This window comes from Strix uralensis, chromosome 23, assembly GCF_047716275.1.
Source record: "Strix uralensis isolate ZFMK-TIS-50842 chromosome 23, bStrUra1, whole genome shotgun sequence".
Classification (NCBI taxonomy): Eukaryota; Metazoa; Chordata; class Aves; order Strigiformes; family Strigidae; genus Strix; species Strix uralensis.
Genome location: NC_133994.1, coordinates 5,790,351 through 5,809,197, shown reverse-complemented (window position 1 = coordinate 5,809,197; position 18,847 = coordinate 5,790,351). Strand labels below are relative to the sequence as shown.

Below are 18,847 nucleotides of genomic sequence, written 5' to 3'. Positions count from 1 at the left end.
CTCAGTCTTACCAAAAGCCCCACTGGCTGCAGAGATAATAAAATTTCTGCAGTTGAAGTCCTCTAGTTAAAATTCCACGCAAGGTGACATTTTGAGGGTGATGTTAATTTTAGTTTTTTCCTGTTTTCCCTTTGAGATCGTGGCTTACTGCCATCGCTTTTAAAAACGCCTTTAGCAGCAGTGACTAGCAAACCCATCCCTGCTTTCTTCACCTGGCTACACCTGAGAGGCGGCTGAAGCTGTAGCACTAGAATCCCATAACCCGAGACTGTTTTGCCGTCCTGCAGCGGTTCAGGAAGATCTTTGCCAGCCTGGTCGGAGAACTCCTGGTAGAACCTGGGTGAGTGTCTCCCACACTCTGCCCCCCCCGGGGCAGCGCACACCACGTTCTGTAACGCATCCGCGTGCGCGCCGGGGCACACGCACACTTAGAAGGGAATCTGCTTTTATACCGTCTCACCTTTCAAACATCCCAACGGGGATATTTTTTTTTTTTTTTTTTTTTTTCTCCCCCAGCGTTGTGGGTCACTTGCGGGCGGTCGAGCTCTGCCTTTGTGGCGCGGAGGGGCCGCGGCGGCGGCGGAGGGAGGGCAGGCGGAGGCAGGGCCGGGGAGGGAGGGGAGGGCCGGACACGCCGGGCCGGGCCCCGGACGCGCCCGTTCCCCGCCAGGGCGGGGGCGGCTCCGCTGCGGGCGCACCGCCCCACGTGGCCCCCCGGGGGGCGCCGGCTGTCCTACCCCGCTGGCACCGACGTCACCGCCGCCCCGCGGGCCAATAGGGAGGCGGCGGCGCGCGGCCGGCCAATGGGGGCGCGGCGGCGGCGGCGCGCTGGCGGCCGGGGGCGGGGCGGCGCGTGGGCCCCTCAGCTCGGCTCCCGCGCCGGCGGGGTCAGGCGGCGGCGGAGCGCGGGGGGCGGCCGGGCCGGGCCGGGCCGGGATGGAGCGGGGCGCGGCGGCGCTGATCCGCGAGGGCTGGTTCCGTGAGACGTGCCGGCTGTGGCCGGGCCAGGCCATGTCGCTGCAGGTGGAGGAGCTCCTGCACCACCAACGCTCCCGCTACCAGGAGATACTCGTCTTCCGCAGGTGCGGCGCGGCCGGGAGGGCGGCCCGGGGCGGCGGCGGGGAGAGGCGGCGCGGGGCGGGGGGAGCGGCGCGGCGCCCAGCGCCATGCGGTGGGGCCTGGCGGCGCTGGGAAGGGGCGGGGGAGCGCGGCCCCGGGCCCGGAGCCGGCTCCAACCCCGCTTCCCCGCTCTGCCCAGCACCACCTACGGCAACGTCCTGGTCCTGGACGGGGTGATCCAGTGCACGGAGCGGGACGAGTTCTCCTACCAGGAAATGATCGCCAACCTGCCCCTCTGCAGCCACCCCGACCCCCGCAAGGTGAGTCGGCCCCGGCCCCTTCCGCGGGGTCTTCCCGCCCCAGCTGGGGCCTGCGAGCCGGCCCCGGGGCCCGCAGACCGGTCCCCGTCCTCCCGAGCGGCCCCTCCGGGGCTGCCGCGGCGGGAGGTTGGCGTGGGCCGCCGTTTCTGGAGCAGCCACGCTCGGCGCTTGCGGGAGCGTCGCGGTCGGGCCCAGTGGAGCACATCTCCGGGCGGCGGGGCAGGACGAGCCCGGGGGGCTGGTGGGTTTTAAGCCGTCCCGTTTAGGCCGCGCCGTCCAAGTTGCGCGCATTGAGCCGACCCCGCTGATGGCCGCTTTTTCTTGCCCTCTCCTCTCCCAGGTGCTGATCATCGGTGGCGGCGACGGGGGAGTGCTGCGAGAGGTGGTGAAACACCCAACTGTGGAGTCGGTGGTGCAGTGCGAAATCGATGAGGTGCGTTGGGCTCCCGGCTCTGCGTGGACGTGCCCCGGGGCTCGGGCTCAGCTGGGCGGGCTGCCCGACAAAAAGCAGCCCGACTTCACAGCATCCCCCGGAGCTGCTGCTTCACCTGCTGTCCCTTGTCAGCAGCGAGTGCATTTGCTGCCGGTTCTGCCGGCGTGACACTGACAGCGCCACCTCTTTGCCTTCAGAGTCATCTACGTGGCAGCTGGCTGCCTCTTTCATGTGATTTCTTTCACACACGTACAGTAGAGGCCCTTCCAGGCCAGCGTGGGCCAAGCATGGGATCTGGAGGAGGAGAGCTCTGGCTCTGTGAAGGTGCTGCTTTTCCCTCTCCCCCGATGCAGAACAGAGTGCTGCTCCTGCCAGAGGAAGATGGTCGCTTTGTTAAGCAGCCTCCTGTGACTGAAAGCAGGAAATAAGTGGGGGGTATTTGTTTCCGTGGTAGATGGGCTGGTCCTCCTCCTCTCAGTCAGATTGTTCTGATATTTTACTTTCTTAGAAAGTTTTTCTGTCTCCTCAAAGCGAGGCTGTGTTAGGAATTGGAAATGCTGCTATATGAGGCTGCATGCTCTGTCTGCCAAGCTAAGTAGGCATATGTGCCTGGTTTTGAACAAGCACTGCCTGACACCAGCATATTTTTTTGTCTCTGCCAGCTGTGAGAAGCTGGTGGTGTTCAGTACAATTGCTGGGCCTAGGGCAGTGGCTTTCTAACCATTTTACAGAGAAAACCCTATGTTATGGGGGGATTGATATAATGATTATAGAGCAGAGGTGGGGATATTTCTCACCTTCCATCCAGAAACCTGCTGGCATGGTTTTATTTAGGAAGAAAAAAAGCAAAAGCCTTCAGTTAAGATCACCTCTGCAAGTGATGTCCGCAGGGAAAAGGAGCACAGATCAGTCAGATCTGTAATCATATTCTCTTAGTTTCTCCGGGAGCTTTTGAAGCTCCAAGTTGTTCTTGTTGAATTTGGCAAGGACAGACCAACAGTGTCACTGAACCCTGAGGCCATAGGAAAGGGCTGAGTGTAGCTCGTTGGCTAAAGATGCTGACAGCTCTCGAGGATCTAGCTAGCAAGTCAGATTTGTGCTGAAGGCATGGAAGAAGATGACTCATTGTGCTGTTCTTTCAGCTACAGCTGCACAGTAGCCTGAGAAGTAGCTCCTCGTAGCCCCCGCTGACCCCCTTGTGCTCTCTGTGTTGCAGGATGTGATCCAGGTATCAAAGAAATACCTCCCAGGGATGGCAGTGGGATATTCCAGCGCTAAGCTGACCTTGCATGTGGGAGATGGTTTTGAGTTCATGAAACAAAATCAAGAAGCCTTTGATGTGATTATCACGGACTCGTCTGACCCCATGGGTAAGAATTCTGGCCATAAAAGGGCACTGCTTTCTACACTCCTCCTCCTTTTCTCTTCTGCCTACCTCTTGGAAGTAATGCCAGCCTGCCCAGGCTCCTTTCAAGTGAAAAGACTGTCACTGACTTGGTTTCTTTGGTAGAGAAAGGGAAGGATGGAGACCAGAAAATTGTATTAGCAAGGCTTCGAGCCAGCTGTCATGTTTCTCTCCTCAAAATTCAACTCCAGCAGCTTTTGCTTCTGGCAAAGAGTTGATCCTTGAGACCAGCAATCCCATGGGGGATACAGCACCACGCTGGCAGAGGCAGCTTTGCACATGTGTCTGCTAATGAAGCAGGGGCTCACGCGCTGTTGGTGTAGCTATCTAGCCTAAAGAGGGCCGTACTGAGGTTGCTGTATTTCTGAAGGGGAAAACGGAGGTAGAGGGGGACCAAATGTAGTTATAGTGCCTCATTTTAGGGACCTAATGACGAGTGCCTGAGTCACCTTTACTTTTGCAACACAGAGGCAGGCATCTCTAAAAGGCAGTTCAGAGCAGGAGTTCAGTTTGAAAAATTCTCACTGAAGCAAGAGGCAGCTGCTAGGAGTTTCTTTGATAAAGGTCCTGGGCTTGCTATTGAGCAAAGCTAAAATCCTGAGGGTTTTGCTGTGCAAGGTGCAGGCTGGGGTTCACCCAGGGTCAAAACTTTTTGCTTCCAGACAGATTATCTCCAAAGCTTGTGATCACAGAAAAGCCATTTGAAAGGTCTATTTTCCAGTGCAGTCCCTGTGCAGCCTGGGCATTTGGAAAACTCTGAGAAGCCTACTGTCTCATTCTCTCTTTAGACTTATCTCTTTACTCACTTTTCTCCTAGGTCCTGCAGAAAGCTTATTCAAAGAATCTTATTACCAGCTGATGAAGACAGCCCTGCGAGAAGATGGGATTCTTTGCTGCCAAGGTGAGGATGCTGTCTCTGGGCAGAGGCTGATCCCAGATCATTGCATGCAAAGTGAGAGGTGCAAAGGGGACTCTTCCTGGGGAGACATGACAGCGGGGGTGAAATCCTTTTCAGCTCTCAGGTACAGGAGCAGTTTTGATCTGTATATGTCAGCTCGTTAGCTGCTGGACCGTGCTTAGTAAAACTGGCGTAAGGGTCTTATCTCGCCTTGGAAACTGCATGAGCTGTGCGGAGCAGAGCAGGTTTGGACTTGGAACCTCTGTATACCTGGCACAGGCCTCTGCAGAGAAGAGGGGCAGCTCTCACCTCGCATCCCGTCTTCCTTTCTCCCTGTAGGTGAGTGCCAGTGGCTGCACCTGGATCTCATTAAGGAGATGCGTCAGTTCTGCAAGTCTCTGTTCCCTGTTGTGGAATACGCCTATTGCACCATCCCCACATATCCCAGCGGGCAGATTGGCTTCATGCTCTGCAGCAAGAACCCGGTGAGTTTCAGGCACCTCAAGTGCCCTTTTCCACTCCCTGCAAGCACCCACAGAGCCTGCCTCGGGCTGTCCCTGACAGAGCTGGAGCTGTGGCGCTGAGCTCTCCCAGCTGTGGGGCCTCTAGACTCGTGCTGGGCTCTGGCTCTGCCAGCCCAGGGCCCCAGAGCTGCAATGCAGCTTGCTCGGTGCTGAATGAAGTGCAGAATTGACCAGTAACGTAACTAGTTGCCTTAGAAAAGGACATGGTTTTCTCTCTAGTACAACAAACTTGGAAGGGAGGAAGCCACTACCAGTTTCCAGAGCCTGTTAAGGCTTTGGCTTATTGATGCTGGCTGTTATAAAGTGGGCACCTACTTGATAAGAATCAGCTTGCAACTGGTAATCTGCTTGTAGAGAGGCCTCCAAGTGAGAGTCAGCGTTAGGATGTGGGCTGGTAACTCTGTGTCAGGCCACTGGGGTCTGCTCTCTTCCCCATCTGCTGCATTACAGGAAGCCTGTAACGCAACCGTCGCTTTGGTTTAGCGGCACTTCTGCTGCTGTATTTGATTTATCTGGGGCACTGGCAGCATGCACTGTGCCTGACAACGCAGATGTGGATTCTGTTCTGAAGAGCAAAAGCCTTGCTGCTTAGATGCTCGGGCACAATCTGACAGCTTCATCTGGCACATGGCTCACACGCAGTCTGACCTCATGCGCTGACATCTGTGAATAAGGGCCAGTCACACGAGGTGCGGAGTGTAAACGCCGGCCCTTGGGGCTGGATGCGCAGGACCTTTGGCCTCATACTAGAACAGAAAGTCATCTGTTTTCCTGCGAGTCCTCTTGGTTCTCTGCCGTGAATCAGGATGCCTGTCACACAGCCTTTTGCTCGTTACCCAAATGCTACAGAGCTACCTGGCTTCTTTTTTGCAGAACACAAATTTCCGGGAGCCTGTGCAGCAGCTTTCACAGCAACAAGTAGAGGAGAGGAGTCTGAAATACTACAACTCAGACATTCATCGGGCAGCTTTCATTCTGCCAGAGTTTGCACGGAAGGTAAGCAAGGCTGTGCTGCTGTTCATCAAGGATGAGGTATGACTTTTCTTTGGCAGGAGTGGGAGTACACAGTGCTGAGGATTTCCTGCAGCCCTAAAGGCTTTTGTGGGCAAGTCGGAGCAGGACAAGAGTTTTGTATGACATAGCAGAGCTTGAGTCAGTCTGGGAGGGCTGGAGTTCAGTTTGGAACAGTGGGTTGATGTCCCGTGGGTTGATGGCAAATCAGTCCTACTTCACCTACCAAAGCTAAGTCCCAGAGCCTGTAGAACTGGTGTTTCCCACTGGAAAGCTCCAAGTCTTAGATAAAATGTGATTGCCGTTTCCAGCATAAATCGGAGGCTAAAGAAAGGATGCTCTAGAGCAGTGCAGTCTGCCTTCCTGAAGGGTAGTTTGTATTTCTACATCGTTCTGCCATCTCCTAACTGGGTTGCAACTGCAGGCTCCAGGAAAAAAACCTCCTTAGAGTGTCGTAGGAATGAAGGCAGACGCTGTGGGTGTGCTTCAGAGCCGTGTTTCTGTTGAGGGCTGGCAGAGCTGCAGCAGGTCTGTCCTGACACCTTTTTGTCCTTGGCTGTCTCCAGGCCCTGAGCGATGTGTGAGACTGAGAAGCTGCTTCCTTCCTTCAAGTTGGACCCTGAGATCGTCAATGATGTGGTTGGGACCTTCCCAGCAGACTGCAGATTTGCTCTCCACTGTGTGGGATTGTTTAACCCTTTGCCAGCCAACATTCCCTTTGATGATGTGTTAAAGATGATGGGGCATAAGCCAGATAAGACTATTGAAAAGGTCCAGTGACTTATTGCGTGAGGTCAAAACTGTTCTTTCCAGTGCTGGAAACGTAAGATGTCTTTTTCCTTTCTCTCATCCCTGCACCCATTCTAAATTTTCCCCTCCCTGTACCCACCTCCACCCCCCACAACTGACATGATATATTTATAACTGACATGTATTTCTGTCTGGTGATCTTCTGAAACCTGGGAAGAGTCCAGAAGGGTCACTGACTCAGCCTTAAGCACAGAGAGCGACAGCTTTGTGCGCAAAGTTAGCTTGCTCTCTCCTAATAGGAGCTCCCTGCTGCTGAGACGTTTTGACTGGTAACGGGTCTGAGCCTTCATGTCCCACTGCCCTTCTGCAACACCTGCACTGTTCTGCAGCACAGCTGGAGAAGTCACAGTGCAAACTGTTGCCATTCACAATAGGTCTCCCTCCAACCCTGATGGAGTAGCAGTATTAAACACCAGCCAGGCAGGTTGGCAGCAAAGTCTTGTGGCTTTTATTTTTTTTTTTTTTTTTAAATTGGTTGGAAACAGAAGTGCTGAGGTACGAACAGGCTGACTCCTGTTCTTACCTCTGCTGTCAGAGTGGTTCCAAAGAATGTTTATCAATATGGTGATAGGCGCTTTATATATATAAATATAAATATATATATATAAAAAACAAACCTTAGATCCATTGCCTGCTGTTAAGTACTGATGTTGGGGAGTCAGTTGTGCTGACAAATCTCTCATCTCAGTCATGCTGAGACGCCTCAGGCCTGGGTATTTGCTAGTCCTTAGGAGGCATCATTATTTCTAATGCTGCCCGCAGAATCCCCAGATGCAAAAGTTGTTTTTCGTTGTACTCTGTTATGAGACGGATCTGCCTCCACTTCTTCCATTTTAAAGACTCCGTACCACCGCTGCGCAGTGGGTATCTTCCCAGCACAACCACTGTGCGGTTGTCACTCCCTTGCAATCAATTAAACACTCGGCTCTGGTTAAGGTGACATCAGTGTGGGTCTGTGTGCTTCTTTGGGGAGAGTGTGGGGTGGAAACAGAGATCCTGAAAGTGTGATGTGCTTGTCAGAAGACATGCAGAGGCGCTCTGTAGTTGGTCTGACTTCCTCTCTCCCTTGTCTCTAGGGATGACAAGTTACGATCAAAAACAAGCTCTGAAGAGTGGTCCCGTTGCATGTTTTGTGTTGTAACCTGACTGCCTGATGGCTCCAGCTTCTGCCATCCTCCATGCTGCAGAAGTCAGCACCCTCTATCCAAACTATTCTCTAGTCCAAATACTGCCCCTGGTACAGCTTTCCAGGCTGTTTCTAGCTACCCACCTCCCTGCTAGCATCATGTAATTCCTGTCAGTGGCCCCATTCCGTTGCACCATCCTTTCCTTAGTGGCTCTGAGAGCCTGAACCAAGTACTGAGCTCAAGCTGAACAGGCTGGGAGCAGTCGCTAGGTGGCATCAAGAGAAGACAGAAAAGCTTCTGAGGGAGGCTTTTTGGCTTGATAAGAGAAAACTAGAAGGAGCAGACTTTTGCAACAGTTGGGGTTGAGCTTTACCATAGCACCCTACAAACAGCATAGGTGGTGCAGCCACTGGGTGCCTACAGCAAGTGGCTTCTGTGGTGATGGTACCAACCCTCCTACTTTCTCCTCTTTCTGATGAGACTTACTACTTCTTTCCCAATGCCCCCTTCTACTACCAGTATCAGTACCGCTTCTTTGGGGTCATAAGGGTTTGCAAAGCATTGCTAAGCTGCAGAGCTGAGTCTGAATCTCTTCTGTGTTCTTGTGTTGAGAAGATCACACCCCTTTTGTCTCTTAATTGTCTGGGTAGCTGTCTCTTTTCTCCCACAGCTACTGATTAGTTAGGGCTAGTGAGGCATTTTCATTGCTCAAGTCCTGCTCTTTACAGTAAAAATACAAACCAGTAACGGAGGCTGGTTCTAGCTACTCCTCTTTAAATTGCTGTGGGACCTGAACCCCCTTCAGCCCTTCATCCTTGACAGACTACCTCTGGCACATTCTCTCCCCCAAAATGGGAATCAAGACCAGGACTGTAGTCCAGGAAGGCCTTAGAGCAGCTGCCAACTAGTAGCAAGTTCAAGCCTTCCACCCACCCTTGGTGAGTACAACAATGCCCGGGAGGGAAAGAGCTTCCTCAAACCTGTTACTAGCTTCCACGCAGCTAATTATTCCTTCTGTTTCTCTGAGCACTCTCCAAACTTTGTAAATTCACTGAGTGGCCAGTGATAAGAGTAGGAAGATGAGGCTGTTTGCCATCTAAGTCACACATACTCTGTCCATAGGGTCCTATATATAGTTTCTGAGTCACTCCAAATCACTGTTCTTTGTAGGCAGTTTCAAATACTTCGTGCCTTGCAATAGTTGAAGACAGAGATCAGTGCCTGAATCAAGCGCTCATTAACAATGCAGCAAGAGTTTGTGCATCTAGAGCTAGTTCCTTCTGAGTGGCTCTGAGCACTTTATGACTGTTAAAGTCACCCCTGTGCCAAGAGCTGCCACAAGGTCTACGTGCCGTTTAACTTGCTAGAATGGTGTGGCACTTGTCTCTCAGGCAATTGTGTCTGCAGATTGATTATCCCTTCCACAAATGTGTGAGGTCTGAGCTGTTATGCTCCAGGCTGCTGTGGCCAAGGACACCAGGGATTGAAAAGAGACTGGTGATTTGAGTAATACCCAACAGGAGAAAACTAGTGGGGCCTCGTATAGAATTGAGCACGGAACACTTGAAGGCAATCTGCGGTGTCTCCAGGTGGGCAGCTAAAATACTTGAGTAACTTTTTCTGACATTTAGCTAGCTTTTGCCCAAGGCCAGTCGAGCAAGGCTGTTCATAAACAAAGATCCATAAAGATGTTGTTTGTCTAGACATGCTGCAGCCATGTTCCAGCATCTTATTAAGCTGGGAGCATGTGAACAGGGATAGGCTTTGTCCTAAGTAACATACAATGTAATATCAGAGCAGGTGGAGACAAGCAAGGAAACAGCCTGATGGGCTTCAGTACATCAATTGCTTAAGCCTCTTGGCGCCTTTTGAACTGTGTCAGACTCCCTACTCTGTGCTTTACTCATTGAACTAACTCAATTTTTAAAAGTTCAGAAAAGAGCTTAAAAATATTAAGAGAAATCTCTTGCCTGTATTTCTTGAGCCCTTTCATCCAGTTAATTGGCATGAGTGTCATATTCATCCAGAGCTAATGTTAGCGAGGCCTGGCTGAATTATTGATGGAGCTTGGTTGGAGCAAGAGACTACCGAAGTAGGAATGACAATTCATCTTTCATGAGAACAGCAGCCTCAGTAAGCAAACAGTCAAAAAAGTAATAACAAGTGCCACCAAGTTCAGGGAGAGGAAAGTTCCTTTAACAAAACGGTAGGGGAAGAAGAGGAAAAAGTGTGGACAAAAGCATGAAACAGCAGCTCAGGTCTAGCAAGAGTCTGACAAAATGTTGTTAAAAAGTAAGATGAGAGATGTAACCAAGTTAAATACTGAGAAGTCTAGGTGACGCTCTTTCCTGGTCATGTATAGGATGAAGTGCTTTTAAAACATGCAAAAGTTGGGGAATGAGAGCCAGGGAATCTCAATTATAGCACAGCGATGTGTGAGGCAGATAAAGGCGGGGGGATCATCATGAATGTTAGGGATCTCAGCCGCAGGCCTTCCGAGGATGCCAGCTCCGTGACTCAGGGGGTTCAGAGCACGAGGGGTGGGGACAGGGGGCTGGCGGGGACCCCGCGGGAGGGGGCTGCCCTCTCCTTGGTACTGAAGGCTCCGGCAGCAGCCCACGGCCGGGCACCTCTGGGAAGGGCTTCGCTTAACAAAGCTAATTCTGCATGCTGAGCTTAAGGGCAAGATTATCTATGTGATGACCCCGCATGTGTTTCATCCCCCTTCAGCTGTAGGAGGGGAGTAACCCGAACCCCACACGATCTGGAGCGCGTGAATTCCTGTTTAAAGCTCTCCCAGCCGAGTGATCCCTCCTGCGGTGCTGGCAGTGCAGTCCCATGTGTTAACATCCCCGGTGAGCTCTTGCTGACTGAATCCCCACAAGGCACAGTGCGTGTGCAATCCCTCAGGAAATCTAAATGGTAAAGAATCGTTTCTGTCCAAGTCTCATCCAGCCAATCTTGCCACCAACGGGACAAGTCGGGTGTGACAGAGGTCAGTTTATATGTCAGTAGGTGGTAACCCAAAGCATCCTCAGCCTGCTTCACAGCCAGAAATGCCTCCTACTTGGAGCCAGGCAAAACATTTTCAGTGGAAAATAAGAGTATTTTGAAAGAGAAGTGTTTCATAGAAAGTAGTTATTTTTGAGGAAGATTTTTGGTGGAGTACCTGAAATGTTTAACTCTGCATGCATTTTGAAATAACAAGGCTTTGAGCATACCACTGGAGCGTTATGCTCACCCTCCCTTCATCCTCCAGCAGTCCCTTTGGGGTCGACAGACAGAGAAGGCAGCGCAACTCCCCCCGCTCTGCCTCCCTAGAGAGCTGCAACAGGCTTGGAGTCATGCGTGCTCTGACAGCAGCATCCCTGCGGTGCTCCCCTCCTCCTCCTCCCTGCACCTGCTCTGTGGCCCTTATCAGAGATGAGTGGGAGCAGTAGGCTCCAGCCCATGCTCAGGCAGTTTCTTCCTTGGGGTTGTTAGATTAGTGCCGATGAAAAGCTGTGGCTGGAACGGCCACCTGCATGCTCCTTGGAGGCCCCTGGGGACCGCAGTGCAGGGAATACTTCAAGCCTGCCCTGATAAATGAGCTGTGATTTCAGGCCCATGAACAAATTGGTTTCCTCTTCCAGGAAGGCTCACAACTGTCAGCTGACTGTTGCTTTATTTATTGCACTGGCCTTTGCAACTAGGGACTCTTGAGGGCAGAGAGAAAGGGTTCCAATGACAGGAAAGCAGAAGCATTTGGACCCTTCCTTCAGCTGCAGCTGAGTGCCTCACCTTTGGGAACCAGACTTTGTTCTGGAAGCCTGATGCAATTCTGCTACGTGCTTCAAGACACGGTGATCTGAACCCAGACCAGGCAACAAATGGGCAGGAGACAGCAAATGTCCAGGCCATAGAGGAAAGCAATTGAGAAATTATCTCATTCCTTAATGTGGCATTTGGTGCCAGACGTAGTCTTAGCTGTTGTATTCCAGCAATGCCCAGTCTTCACTGCTGTACAGACGCACTGAGGAGAGGTCAGGGGCCTCTTTCTTAAACAATAAAACCTCTTCCATTGCATGTTGCTTGTGCACCCTTAATCAAAAAGAGATGGAGGTTGTCTTATTGTGACTGCGGAAGCATATTCTGCTGTACTTCTGAAGCCACTCTGCATCTCTGCCGAAGCCAAGCTGTGAGACAAAATCCTTGGATAGCCAGGCCTTTTCAAGTTGCTGTATGCTGAACTTCCTTCTGGAGCATCCCCACCCTTACCAGGCTCCCTGGGATGTGTTCATGGGCATGCTGATTTCAGATAGATCTACCCTCACTGTAAAGTGGTAGAAACCCACTCAGACCACGTGCAACTCTGGACAGAAGAGAGCATCGAGGAAGAAGACTTCTAAGTGGGTGAGTCAGATAACAGAGAGAGAAAGTGTCAAGAAGAAATCAAGGAAAGAGTTGTCAGAAATGTTTATTCCTCCAAGGCATGACCTTTAGCCTTTCCTGTACAGAGTGACAAGCATTTAAGGGTTGGCAAAAAAAATAATTGGGGCCTTCTTAAAGGTCAGACAGCCAATGAGACAGGGAATAGGGAACAGTAGGAATGAAGAACAATCCTGTTCCTATATATTGAACTCTCCAGTTACTAAAAAGAGCAAATTTTATCACCACAGAGTTATTTTACTTTCTTTGGAAAAGGAGATGGTCAGCAGTAGTGGTAGCAGAACCAGCAGGGTCTCTGCAAAAGGGCTGGAGGACCAGAACTTGAGGAGGATGGACTAATGTAGGGGAAACAACAGAGGCAATGTAAGGAAAGGGAAGGGCGAAGGAATCTGGAAAAGAGATGTCTGATATTGAGGGATGCTGTAGCAGAGCCCAGAGGGAACTTGTTTGGATTTAGAGATCCAGTCCCACTGTGTGCACTAGAGTATGAGTGCTTCGATGTGTCCCTATTCCCCTCCCTCCCTCCCAGCTGGGAAGAGACACCCAGCCTTGCCCAAGCTAGAAGTACAGGTTTTGGCTGCACTGTGCTTGTCTACAGGGCCACAGGCTTGGTGCTGGCAGAAACGCTCTCCAAAGCCAGCCCCCTCAAGAGGTAACAATTATTTTATTACTGCTCTTTAATCCCAGAACAGATTCACGGCAGCCTGGTCACTGTTTACATCCCTGTGGGCCTCCCCAGAAGCTGATCTCTGGCTCAGCACATCATCCCATTTTTGGTAGAAGAGCATTGTCATACTTATGACCCCATTCGCTCAATGAAGCATTATAGAAAACAGCTCATCCAGAAGGCAAAGCTGCAAACAAAACCATATTTATTAGAACAAGCAGTTTGGTTAGACCAGATGGGCCCCAGCATGGAAACCTGGCTGCACTGCTCCTGCTGTCTGTCTAGCTTTTGGGCTAGTAGGCCCACGAGGTTCAGTCCTGCCTCGTAACCACCAGTATGGGATTCACTGCCCACCTGCCTGTCAGCCCAGGCACATCTCACACTCACAGGTACCTGCCCTTTGTTCCCCTTGAGCAACCAAATGTGCTTTCTCCATTTGCTATTCTCCCACTTTTACCTCTCCTGGAGCAAATTGGCTGTGGGTCATTTGGCAAGTCCCTGTGATTTGTCTGCTTGCTGAAGCCTGGTACTTCACTGCTCTCTGTCTCGAGCCCCAGACTGGCTGGGAAGTGTTTGACAGAATCCATTACAAAGGGCTAACAGCAATTCTGATAAACTAGTGAGATCAGTTTAAAAGGAAACAGATAATGCTTCATCTGAAAGTGCTGCGCGAAAGCCAGCTCTTACAAAGAGGGGAGGGGAGGGGGCATGGAGAAACAATGACATTACAAAGTTTTCTGAGGAAAATTCGTTACTAGAAATTGCTAGATTGTCACCTTTCCCCACAAGTCCTTATGACTCAGAAAAGGTTTTTTCTTTCTAGCTTTCAGGGAGGGAATCCAGCATTTCTTTTCAAATATGCATGGAAGTGATGGCATCTTTTCCCTCAAGAGCATCCAGGGTGGTGTAACTGGCATTAGGAGCTGGATTATTTGCAGGCAAAGCTTCATCGTGCTATTTCCAGGAACTGTAATGTTGGTAAGTGGTAGAAGTGGGGAACAGGTTTTTCTGCCTTCTGCTCTTAGTTCTGCCACAGCATCCCCTTGGCCAAGTCACCTCACTGTGGGTTTATTTTATGTGCTAAATTAGGATAACAATTTACCTTTTGACTGTCGTTTGTTGTTAGGGTCAGAAAAGGACTGACCTGAGGCGAGTTCTTCTGGAGAAAGGGCTAGTGGTGAGATGGGATCTTAGCTCTGTCTCTGCATCTCACAGGTGTGTGACAGTGGATGCCATCCCTGCATGATGGGGACAATGCAAAGCAGGTAGCAGTGCTTAATAGCACCTTCTGCTGGCCCACAAACCCATCTCACTGGTAGGACAGCATTTTGGGCAAAGGAAGAAGCATTATTAACTGCTAACCAGAGATCAAAAGTGGTAGGAACTTACTCCAAGCAGCCTGTAGTCAGTGCTGGCATACCATGAGCCTTTTCTGAAGCCTCACTGAGCAGAACAGCTCTAGCTCTGACCAGCCTTTCAGTACTTTAGTTGCCATTTAATACATTTAAACACAGCGTCTCCAAGTCAGGATTCACTGTGTTGACCTGTACTTCTGGGATAGGTTCAAGACATATTGAAACAATACTAGGAACAAAAACCAGTGACCTCCAATTTGCTTCCAGGTAGTCTTATGTACATTTGCAAGATAGATTGTATTACTGCATAGCTGCAGCCCGTGTCCCCATGTTACCGTAAAGGGAAAGCCAGGCATATTGGCATTCCACAGTGAGATGCATCACTGGATGCAGAGATCCAGATCCAAATACCCCTAGAGCCTGGAGCTGTCTGGACACACAGGCTGAGGGTTCAAGCCCATATCTAGGTACTGGTAGCCAGAAGTTTTACCTCTTCCCTCTGAATCATCCAGCATTGGCCATAGGTTTGTGCAAGCTGGTGGCCTATTCTCTCCAACATTTTTTCCAAGCAGAATTCAGCTAACTAGGAGAGGCACAGATAGTGCCTACAATTTCTCGGACTGAAGAAATAGCATGTTACTGGAGAGTCCCAAATCTTTGCGTCCTCAGTCTCTGCAGGTCTGGCACATGGAAAGCCCAGAGGCACTGAAGTATCCCACTCAAGCAGCCAAGTGTTAACAACCTCTCCAAAGTCTAATTTGCCTTTGATATAGACTTAATTGTTTGCGTCACCCACTGGGCTAGGGGGAGGGCTATAAAAGGGGCTGCAGCCATTGTCTGAGGCAGAAGAGAGCCCAGAAAGAGCTCCCTCTCCCAGTCTTCCTCATTCAGCACAGTAGTCACAGCCTGTACATCATGCAGCTGGTGGCCAGCCTGGTGTCCGTTCTGCTGCTGGTGTGGAGCGTGAGAGCCACTGCACTGCCCGGAGAAGAGAGACTTGCAATACAGAGCACTAGGGTGAGTATAATGCACCCTGGGCAGCAGCTGGGTGAGGTGGGAGCACGCAGAAGCAGGCTGGAGCCAAGGGAGGGTTAATAAGGGCAATTAGGCTTTACCTGATGCAAACAACTCTTCCACCCCTCTATATTCCAAGGCACTATGGCTTCATGCACTGCTGAAGCACAGGCTATTGCTACAGCTTACTAGTCACTTTATTTAGGAAGGGTACCAGGGCAGATGCCAGAGAGCTGCAAAACTGAAGTCTGAGCTAAGCAAAAGCTGGCAAAAAGAACAGAGCCGAGAGGAGGAAAAGGAGAAAATAATATTGCTGAAAGAGTACAGCATGAGAGAATAAAGCAGAGTACTAGGGAGGGAGAGAAAAGATACGTAATTGGTAAAATGATCAAGGGAGATGATATTTTAAATAGGACTCATGGGAAGGACGAATGTTTAAAAGATGGGTTCAGTAGGAAAGTAACAGAGGAATAATAAATGAAGTAATTATATCAGAATAAAATTGCTTTTTCCACAGTAGTATTCACAAGGGGAGTTATACTGACATAGTTCTGCTAGAATAATTACACTCTGAACCAGCACAGCTCTATGCAGTGGCAGAACTTATTATAGCAATATAATTATCCTACCAACTTGCAAAACTCTAATATTATAATGGCTATAGTGCTATAATAACTTTGTTTTGCTGGACTATTACCCTAAGAGGCCAAAGAGGTAGGAAGCAATAGCACAACAAAATCACAAGCAAGTGCTCTGTTCCGCTTGCCCTCGCCCCGCAGTTCTCACCTGCATGTTCTTTGCCATCCCTGATGTTCTGCTGAGCCGTGGTTCGTCACCCCGCACTCTGCCAGTCCGGTTCACAGCTGCATCCGTAAGGCTGCTGTTATTTCACTCCTGCAGAGGAGCTACCCAGAGAAGTGAAGGATCCCAATGTTGGTTTCAAAGGAACTACTCCTTTGTGTGTATCTACATCGGTTTTTCTGTCTTAGCGTTGGCTCCAGCTCATCCATCAGTGTCTTGCTGCTTCAGGAGTAGGCTCACATGCCATTAACAACAAAACTGGCTGCAAGAAAGAAATGTTTGCAGTGTGAGGTGCTAGGGCTAGCGTTCTGTAGAGATCAGGGCTTCTGCAGCTGGCTGAGATTAACCCTTCTGGGGATAACTGTAAACTTTCAGCTGTACATTCTTACAATAACAAATCCAGTACTTAAAAAGTAAACTCTTTCTGGTGCAAATGCTGGGAAAAAAGAAACAAGTTGTAGGGAATAAATTGGTAAATAAGGCTTTGGTAAAAATTAATTCAAGTGTAATGACTCTTAGTCTTCCACACACTGTTGCTTACAAAATAATGATGTAATAGTTATAATGATTCTCTTTGGAGCATTCTACAAACTGCAAAATTGTTAGATACTGATGAACCAATCCCTACAGTCACCACTGCTGTAACTCAGACAGATGTTTTAAGTACGAAGAATACTGGGATTTCATATATAAACCACCATGAAATCCATAACAATGCAAAAGAAAGATCTGCACATTCTAATACACTGATGGATGTAGTACAGGGAGTTGAGCAGGTACCCAAAGATGTGCTGCAACCCACCCGTGCTAAGATCTCTAGCTGCTGCCAAAGAGTCTGGATCTCTTGTAGCTTGGGAACAGCTATAAGCAGAAAGGGTGTTAGCGATGGATTAGTGGAGGGGAAGAGCTCCCAAGTTTCACTAACAGCCACAGCTGATCATGTGTAAGGAATATCCCCTAATAGCAGGCTGAGTTTTGCCTTCCTTACCCCTGAATCTGAAGCTGCTGGCTCTGCTTCGAGCAGGTTATTCCAAAACATAGTGCTTACAGCTAGGAAAGAACCTTATGAGGAAGACATGACCCAGGAGACACATTTAGCTGGGTTCCCCAGTTCCAGTCCATCTCCCAAAGGCTCAAGACATTTCTCTACTTGCAGCGTAGGAGTAGGAATCAGGACAGGCACAAACTGCCTTTTATCTTTTCTTCTGCTACAAACATAGCATGTAATTTTTCTGTGCCTCAGTTTCTCTTGTGTGGAAGCAGGGTTAATTACTAGAGCTAAGAAAGTGATTAAAAAAATCCATAAACTCAGAATAATTGCTGCTGCCTATTTATCCATCTTCTGAGTTGCTCACCAAGTGGTCCTTAGCAAATGCTGGTGCTGACAGAGCCAGCAGATACAGCAGTCCCAGCAGTTAAACATGGCATTTGTGAGAAGTGATGTGGAAATGTGCTTCCAAGATTCCCACCCTCATGGGAAACAGGATCTGTTCCTGTCAAGCCATCTATTCCAGCTTGTCCAGTACCAGCTGCGTCTGCTGATGAGTTGCAGAAACCAGGAATGCTCAGGCAAGAGGTAATTCCTCAGATTTGCTGGATGTAAACTTAAGAGAAACAGGATAACTCACAGCTTGTTACTGACAAAAATCCCTCAAGCCCCAAACCACAGGCTATGCTCTTTCGTATGCTGGTATGGCAGAGGGATGGAGCTCAGCAACTCCTCTTTCATTCTGCCTTCCCCCAAGGTCAGGCTATTGAATATGGGTTCTAGTTCTGGAAATACAAGCTGCCTGTCTCCACTAATTAAATATTTTCTCCAGATACTTAGGACGTCTCTCTTCCCACCAACCCAGCCCTCTCCTTTGTTGCATTTCATTCTCAGCATTTTACGGTGGGTTGCAGCCCCTGGTGTGCTTGATTTAATATTGCCTGGGACTCTCTGCCTCTTCCCTGACCTTCCCACAGCGGATGCCAGGCAGTCAGAGCAGTGACAGGAGCACAGGCTTGCTAGGAGAGAAGGCAGCTTGGCATTCACTGAAATTTAATTAGTGCAGGCAGCAAGGGACTTTACAGACAATTCATGCTTATTTGTTAGCAGCTCTTTTCCAGTTATAACACGGCACGTGTGCCTCTCCCTATTCAGCTGGCTGAGCTGGACATGGGACTGGAGAAGGGAGGAATGACCTCTGCAGCCACAGATTCCTTGGCTCCAGCACAGCTCTGCCAATGGGAAGGGAACCAGGGCAGGCAGGGAAAGGAGAAGGGACCCCATGGGGGATGTTTGCACCCTGCAACATCCCCCTGCCTTGACGACCGTGGGGGACATGGCCTTCGTTCGTCACCTTCCCCTGCTCTCTGCCCACAGGAACAGAGCACAGTCCGGAAGGACGCCATCCTGAAGATGCTGGCGGGCCTGCTGGACAGTGTGGATGCGGGACGCGAGGCAGCCTCCCCCGACATGGAAGAGGAGGGCAAGCTGGAGGAGGAGCGGGCGGTGCTGGGGAGACTCGCCCAGCTATCGCAGAGGGACCGCAAAGCCCCCTGCAAAAACTTCTTCTGGAAAACCTTCACCTCCTGCTAGTGCTGCCTGGCCTGGCCCTGCCGGGCCGCCTGTCTGTGAACACCCTCCCCTCCCCTTGACTGCCCCGTCCCCCGAGCTCCCTTCCTTTTCTTCTCCACCCCTGAGAATAAAGCATGGCGCCTCGGGGACTCGTCTCTGCCTCTCTGCGCCCCGCCGGGCCGGGCCGGGGTGGTGCGGGGCATGCGTGGCTGCACTGAGGGCCGTCAGAGGTGGTGGTGGCGGCCATCTTGTGGGGCAGCCATGGTGGGGGGCGGCCATTTTGGAAAGGGGCTTCACAGCAGTGAGGGAGGGGTGTGTGGCGGGGCTGAGGAGTGGGGAGGAGCCCCGCACTGGGAACAGGGCACAGCCGTCCTTAAAGCTGCTGCAGCTGCCCCCTCAGCCTCTGAGGGACCAGGTGAGTGTGTGGGTGAGGTG

The 18,847-nt window shown here is 50.6% G+C and overlaps 2 protein-coding genes across 7 annotated transcripts; both read left to right on the top strand.

The window, feature by feature from the left end:
- The first annotated feature begins 271 nt into the window (after positions 1 to 271).
- Positions 272 to 7,400, top strand: SRM (spermidine synthase). Of its 2 annotated transcripts, none has more exons than XM_074892597.1 (8): positions 272 to 340; positions 1,259 to 1,379; positions 1,720 to 1,812; positions 3,029 to 3,182; positions 4,035 to 4,118; positions 4,455 to 4,600; positions 5,513 to 5,635; positions 6,217 to 7,400. In XM_074892597.1, exons 2-8 carry the CDS (start codon positions 1,335 to 1,337, stop codon positions 6,232 to 6,234), a joined length of 663 nt encoding a protein of 220 aa, XP_074748698.1. In that variant the 5' UTR covers positions 272 to 340; positions 1,259 to 1,334; the 3' UTR covers positions 6,235 to 7,400. The 2 variants fall into 2 exon arrangements, with proteins under 2 accessions (XP_074748698.1, XP_074748697.1); XM_074892596.1 differs by lacking the exon at positions 272 to 340 and adding an exon at positions 889 to 1,082.
- A 46-nt stretch (positions 7,401 to 7,446) lies between these two features.
- CORT (cortistatin) lies at positions 7,447 to 18,561 on the top strand. Of its 5 annotated transcripts, none has more exons than XM_074892602.1 (7): positions 7,447 to 8,525; positions 10,318 to 10,442; positions 11,220 to 11,979; positions 12,703 to 13,071; positions 13,506 to 13,660; positions 14,959 to 15,054; positions 18,218 to 18,561. In XM_074892602.1, exons 5-7 carry the CDS (start codon positions 13,541 to 13,543, stop codon positions 18,431 to 18,433), a joined length of 432 nt encoding a protein of 143 aa, XP_074748703.1. In that variant the 5' UTR covers positions 7,447 to 8,525; positions 10,318 to 10,442; positions 11,220 to 11,979; positions 12,703 to 13,071; positions 13,506 to 13,540; the 3' UTR covers positions 18,434 to 18,561. The 5 variants fall into 5 exon arrangements, with proteins under 5 accessions (XP_074748703.1, XP_074748701.1, XP_074748699.1 ...); XM_074892600.1 differs by having other exon boundaries at positions 10,318 to 10,509; XM_074892598.1 differs by having other exon boundaries at positions 10,318 to 11,979.
- Positions 18,562 to 18,847: the final 286 nt, after the last annotated feature.

Excerpts from the sequence above, each read along its gene's own strand:
- SRM (XM_074892596.1), top strand. The coding sequence starts at position 937 with ATGGAGCGGGGCGCGGCGGCGCTGATCCGCGAGGGCTGGTTCCGTGAG. Across the intron at positions 1,380-1,719 it reads GCCACCCCGACCCCCGCAAG|GTGCTGATCATCGGTGGCGG; the intron begins GTGAGTCGGCCC and ends CTCCTCTCCCAG. Across the intron at positions 1,813-3,028 it reads TGCAGTGCGAAATCGATGAG|GATGTGATCCAGGTATCAAA; the intron begins GTGCGTTGGGCT and ends TCTGTGTTGCAG.
- CORT (XM_074892602.1), top strand. The coding sequence starts at position 13,541 with ATGCATGGAAGTGATGGCATCTTTTCCCTCAAGAGCATCCAGGGTGGT. Across the intron at positions 13,661-14,958 it reads TTCCAGGAACTGTAATGTTG|CTGGTGGCCAGCCTGGTGTC; the intron begins GTAAGTGGTAGA and ends TACATCATGCAG. Across the intron at positions 15,055-18,217 it reads TTGCAATACAGAGCACTAGG|GAACAGAGCACAGTCCGGAA; the intron begins GTGAGTATAATG and ends CTCTGCCCACAG.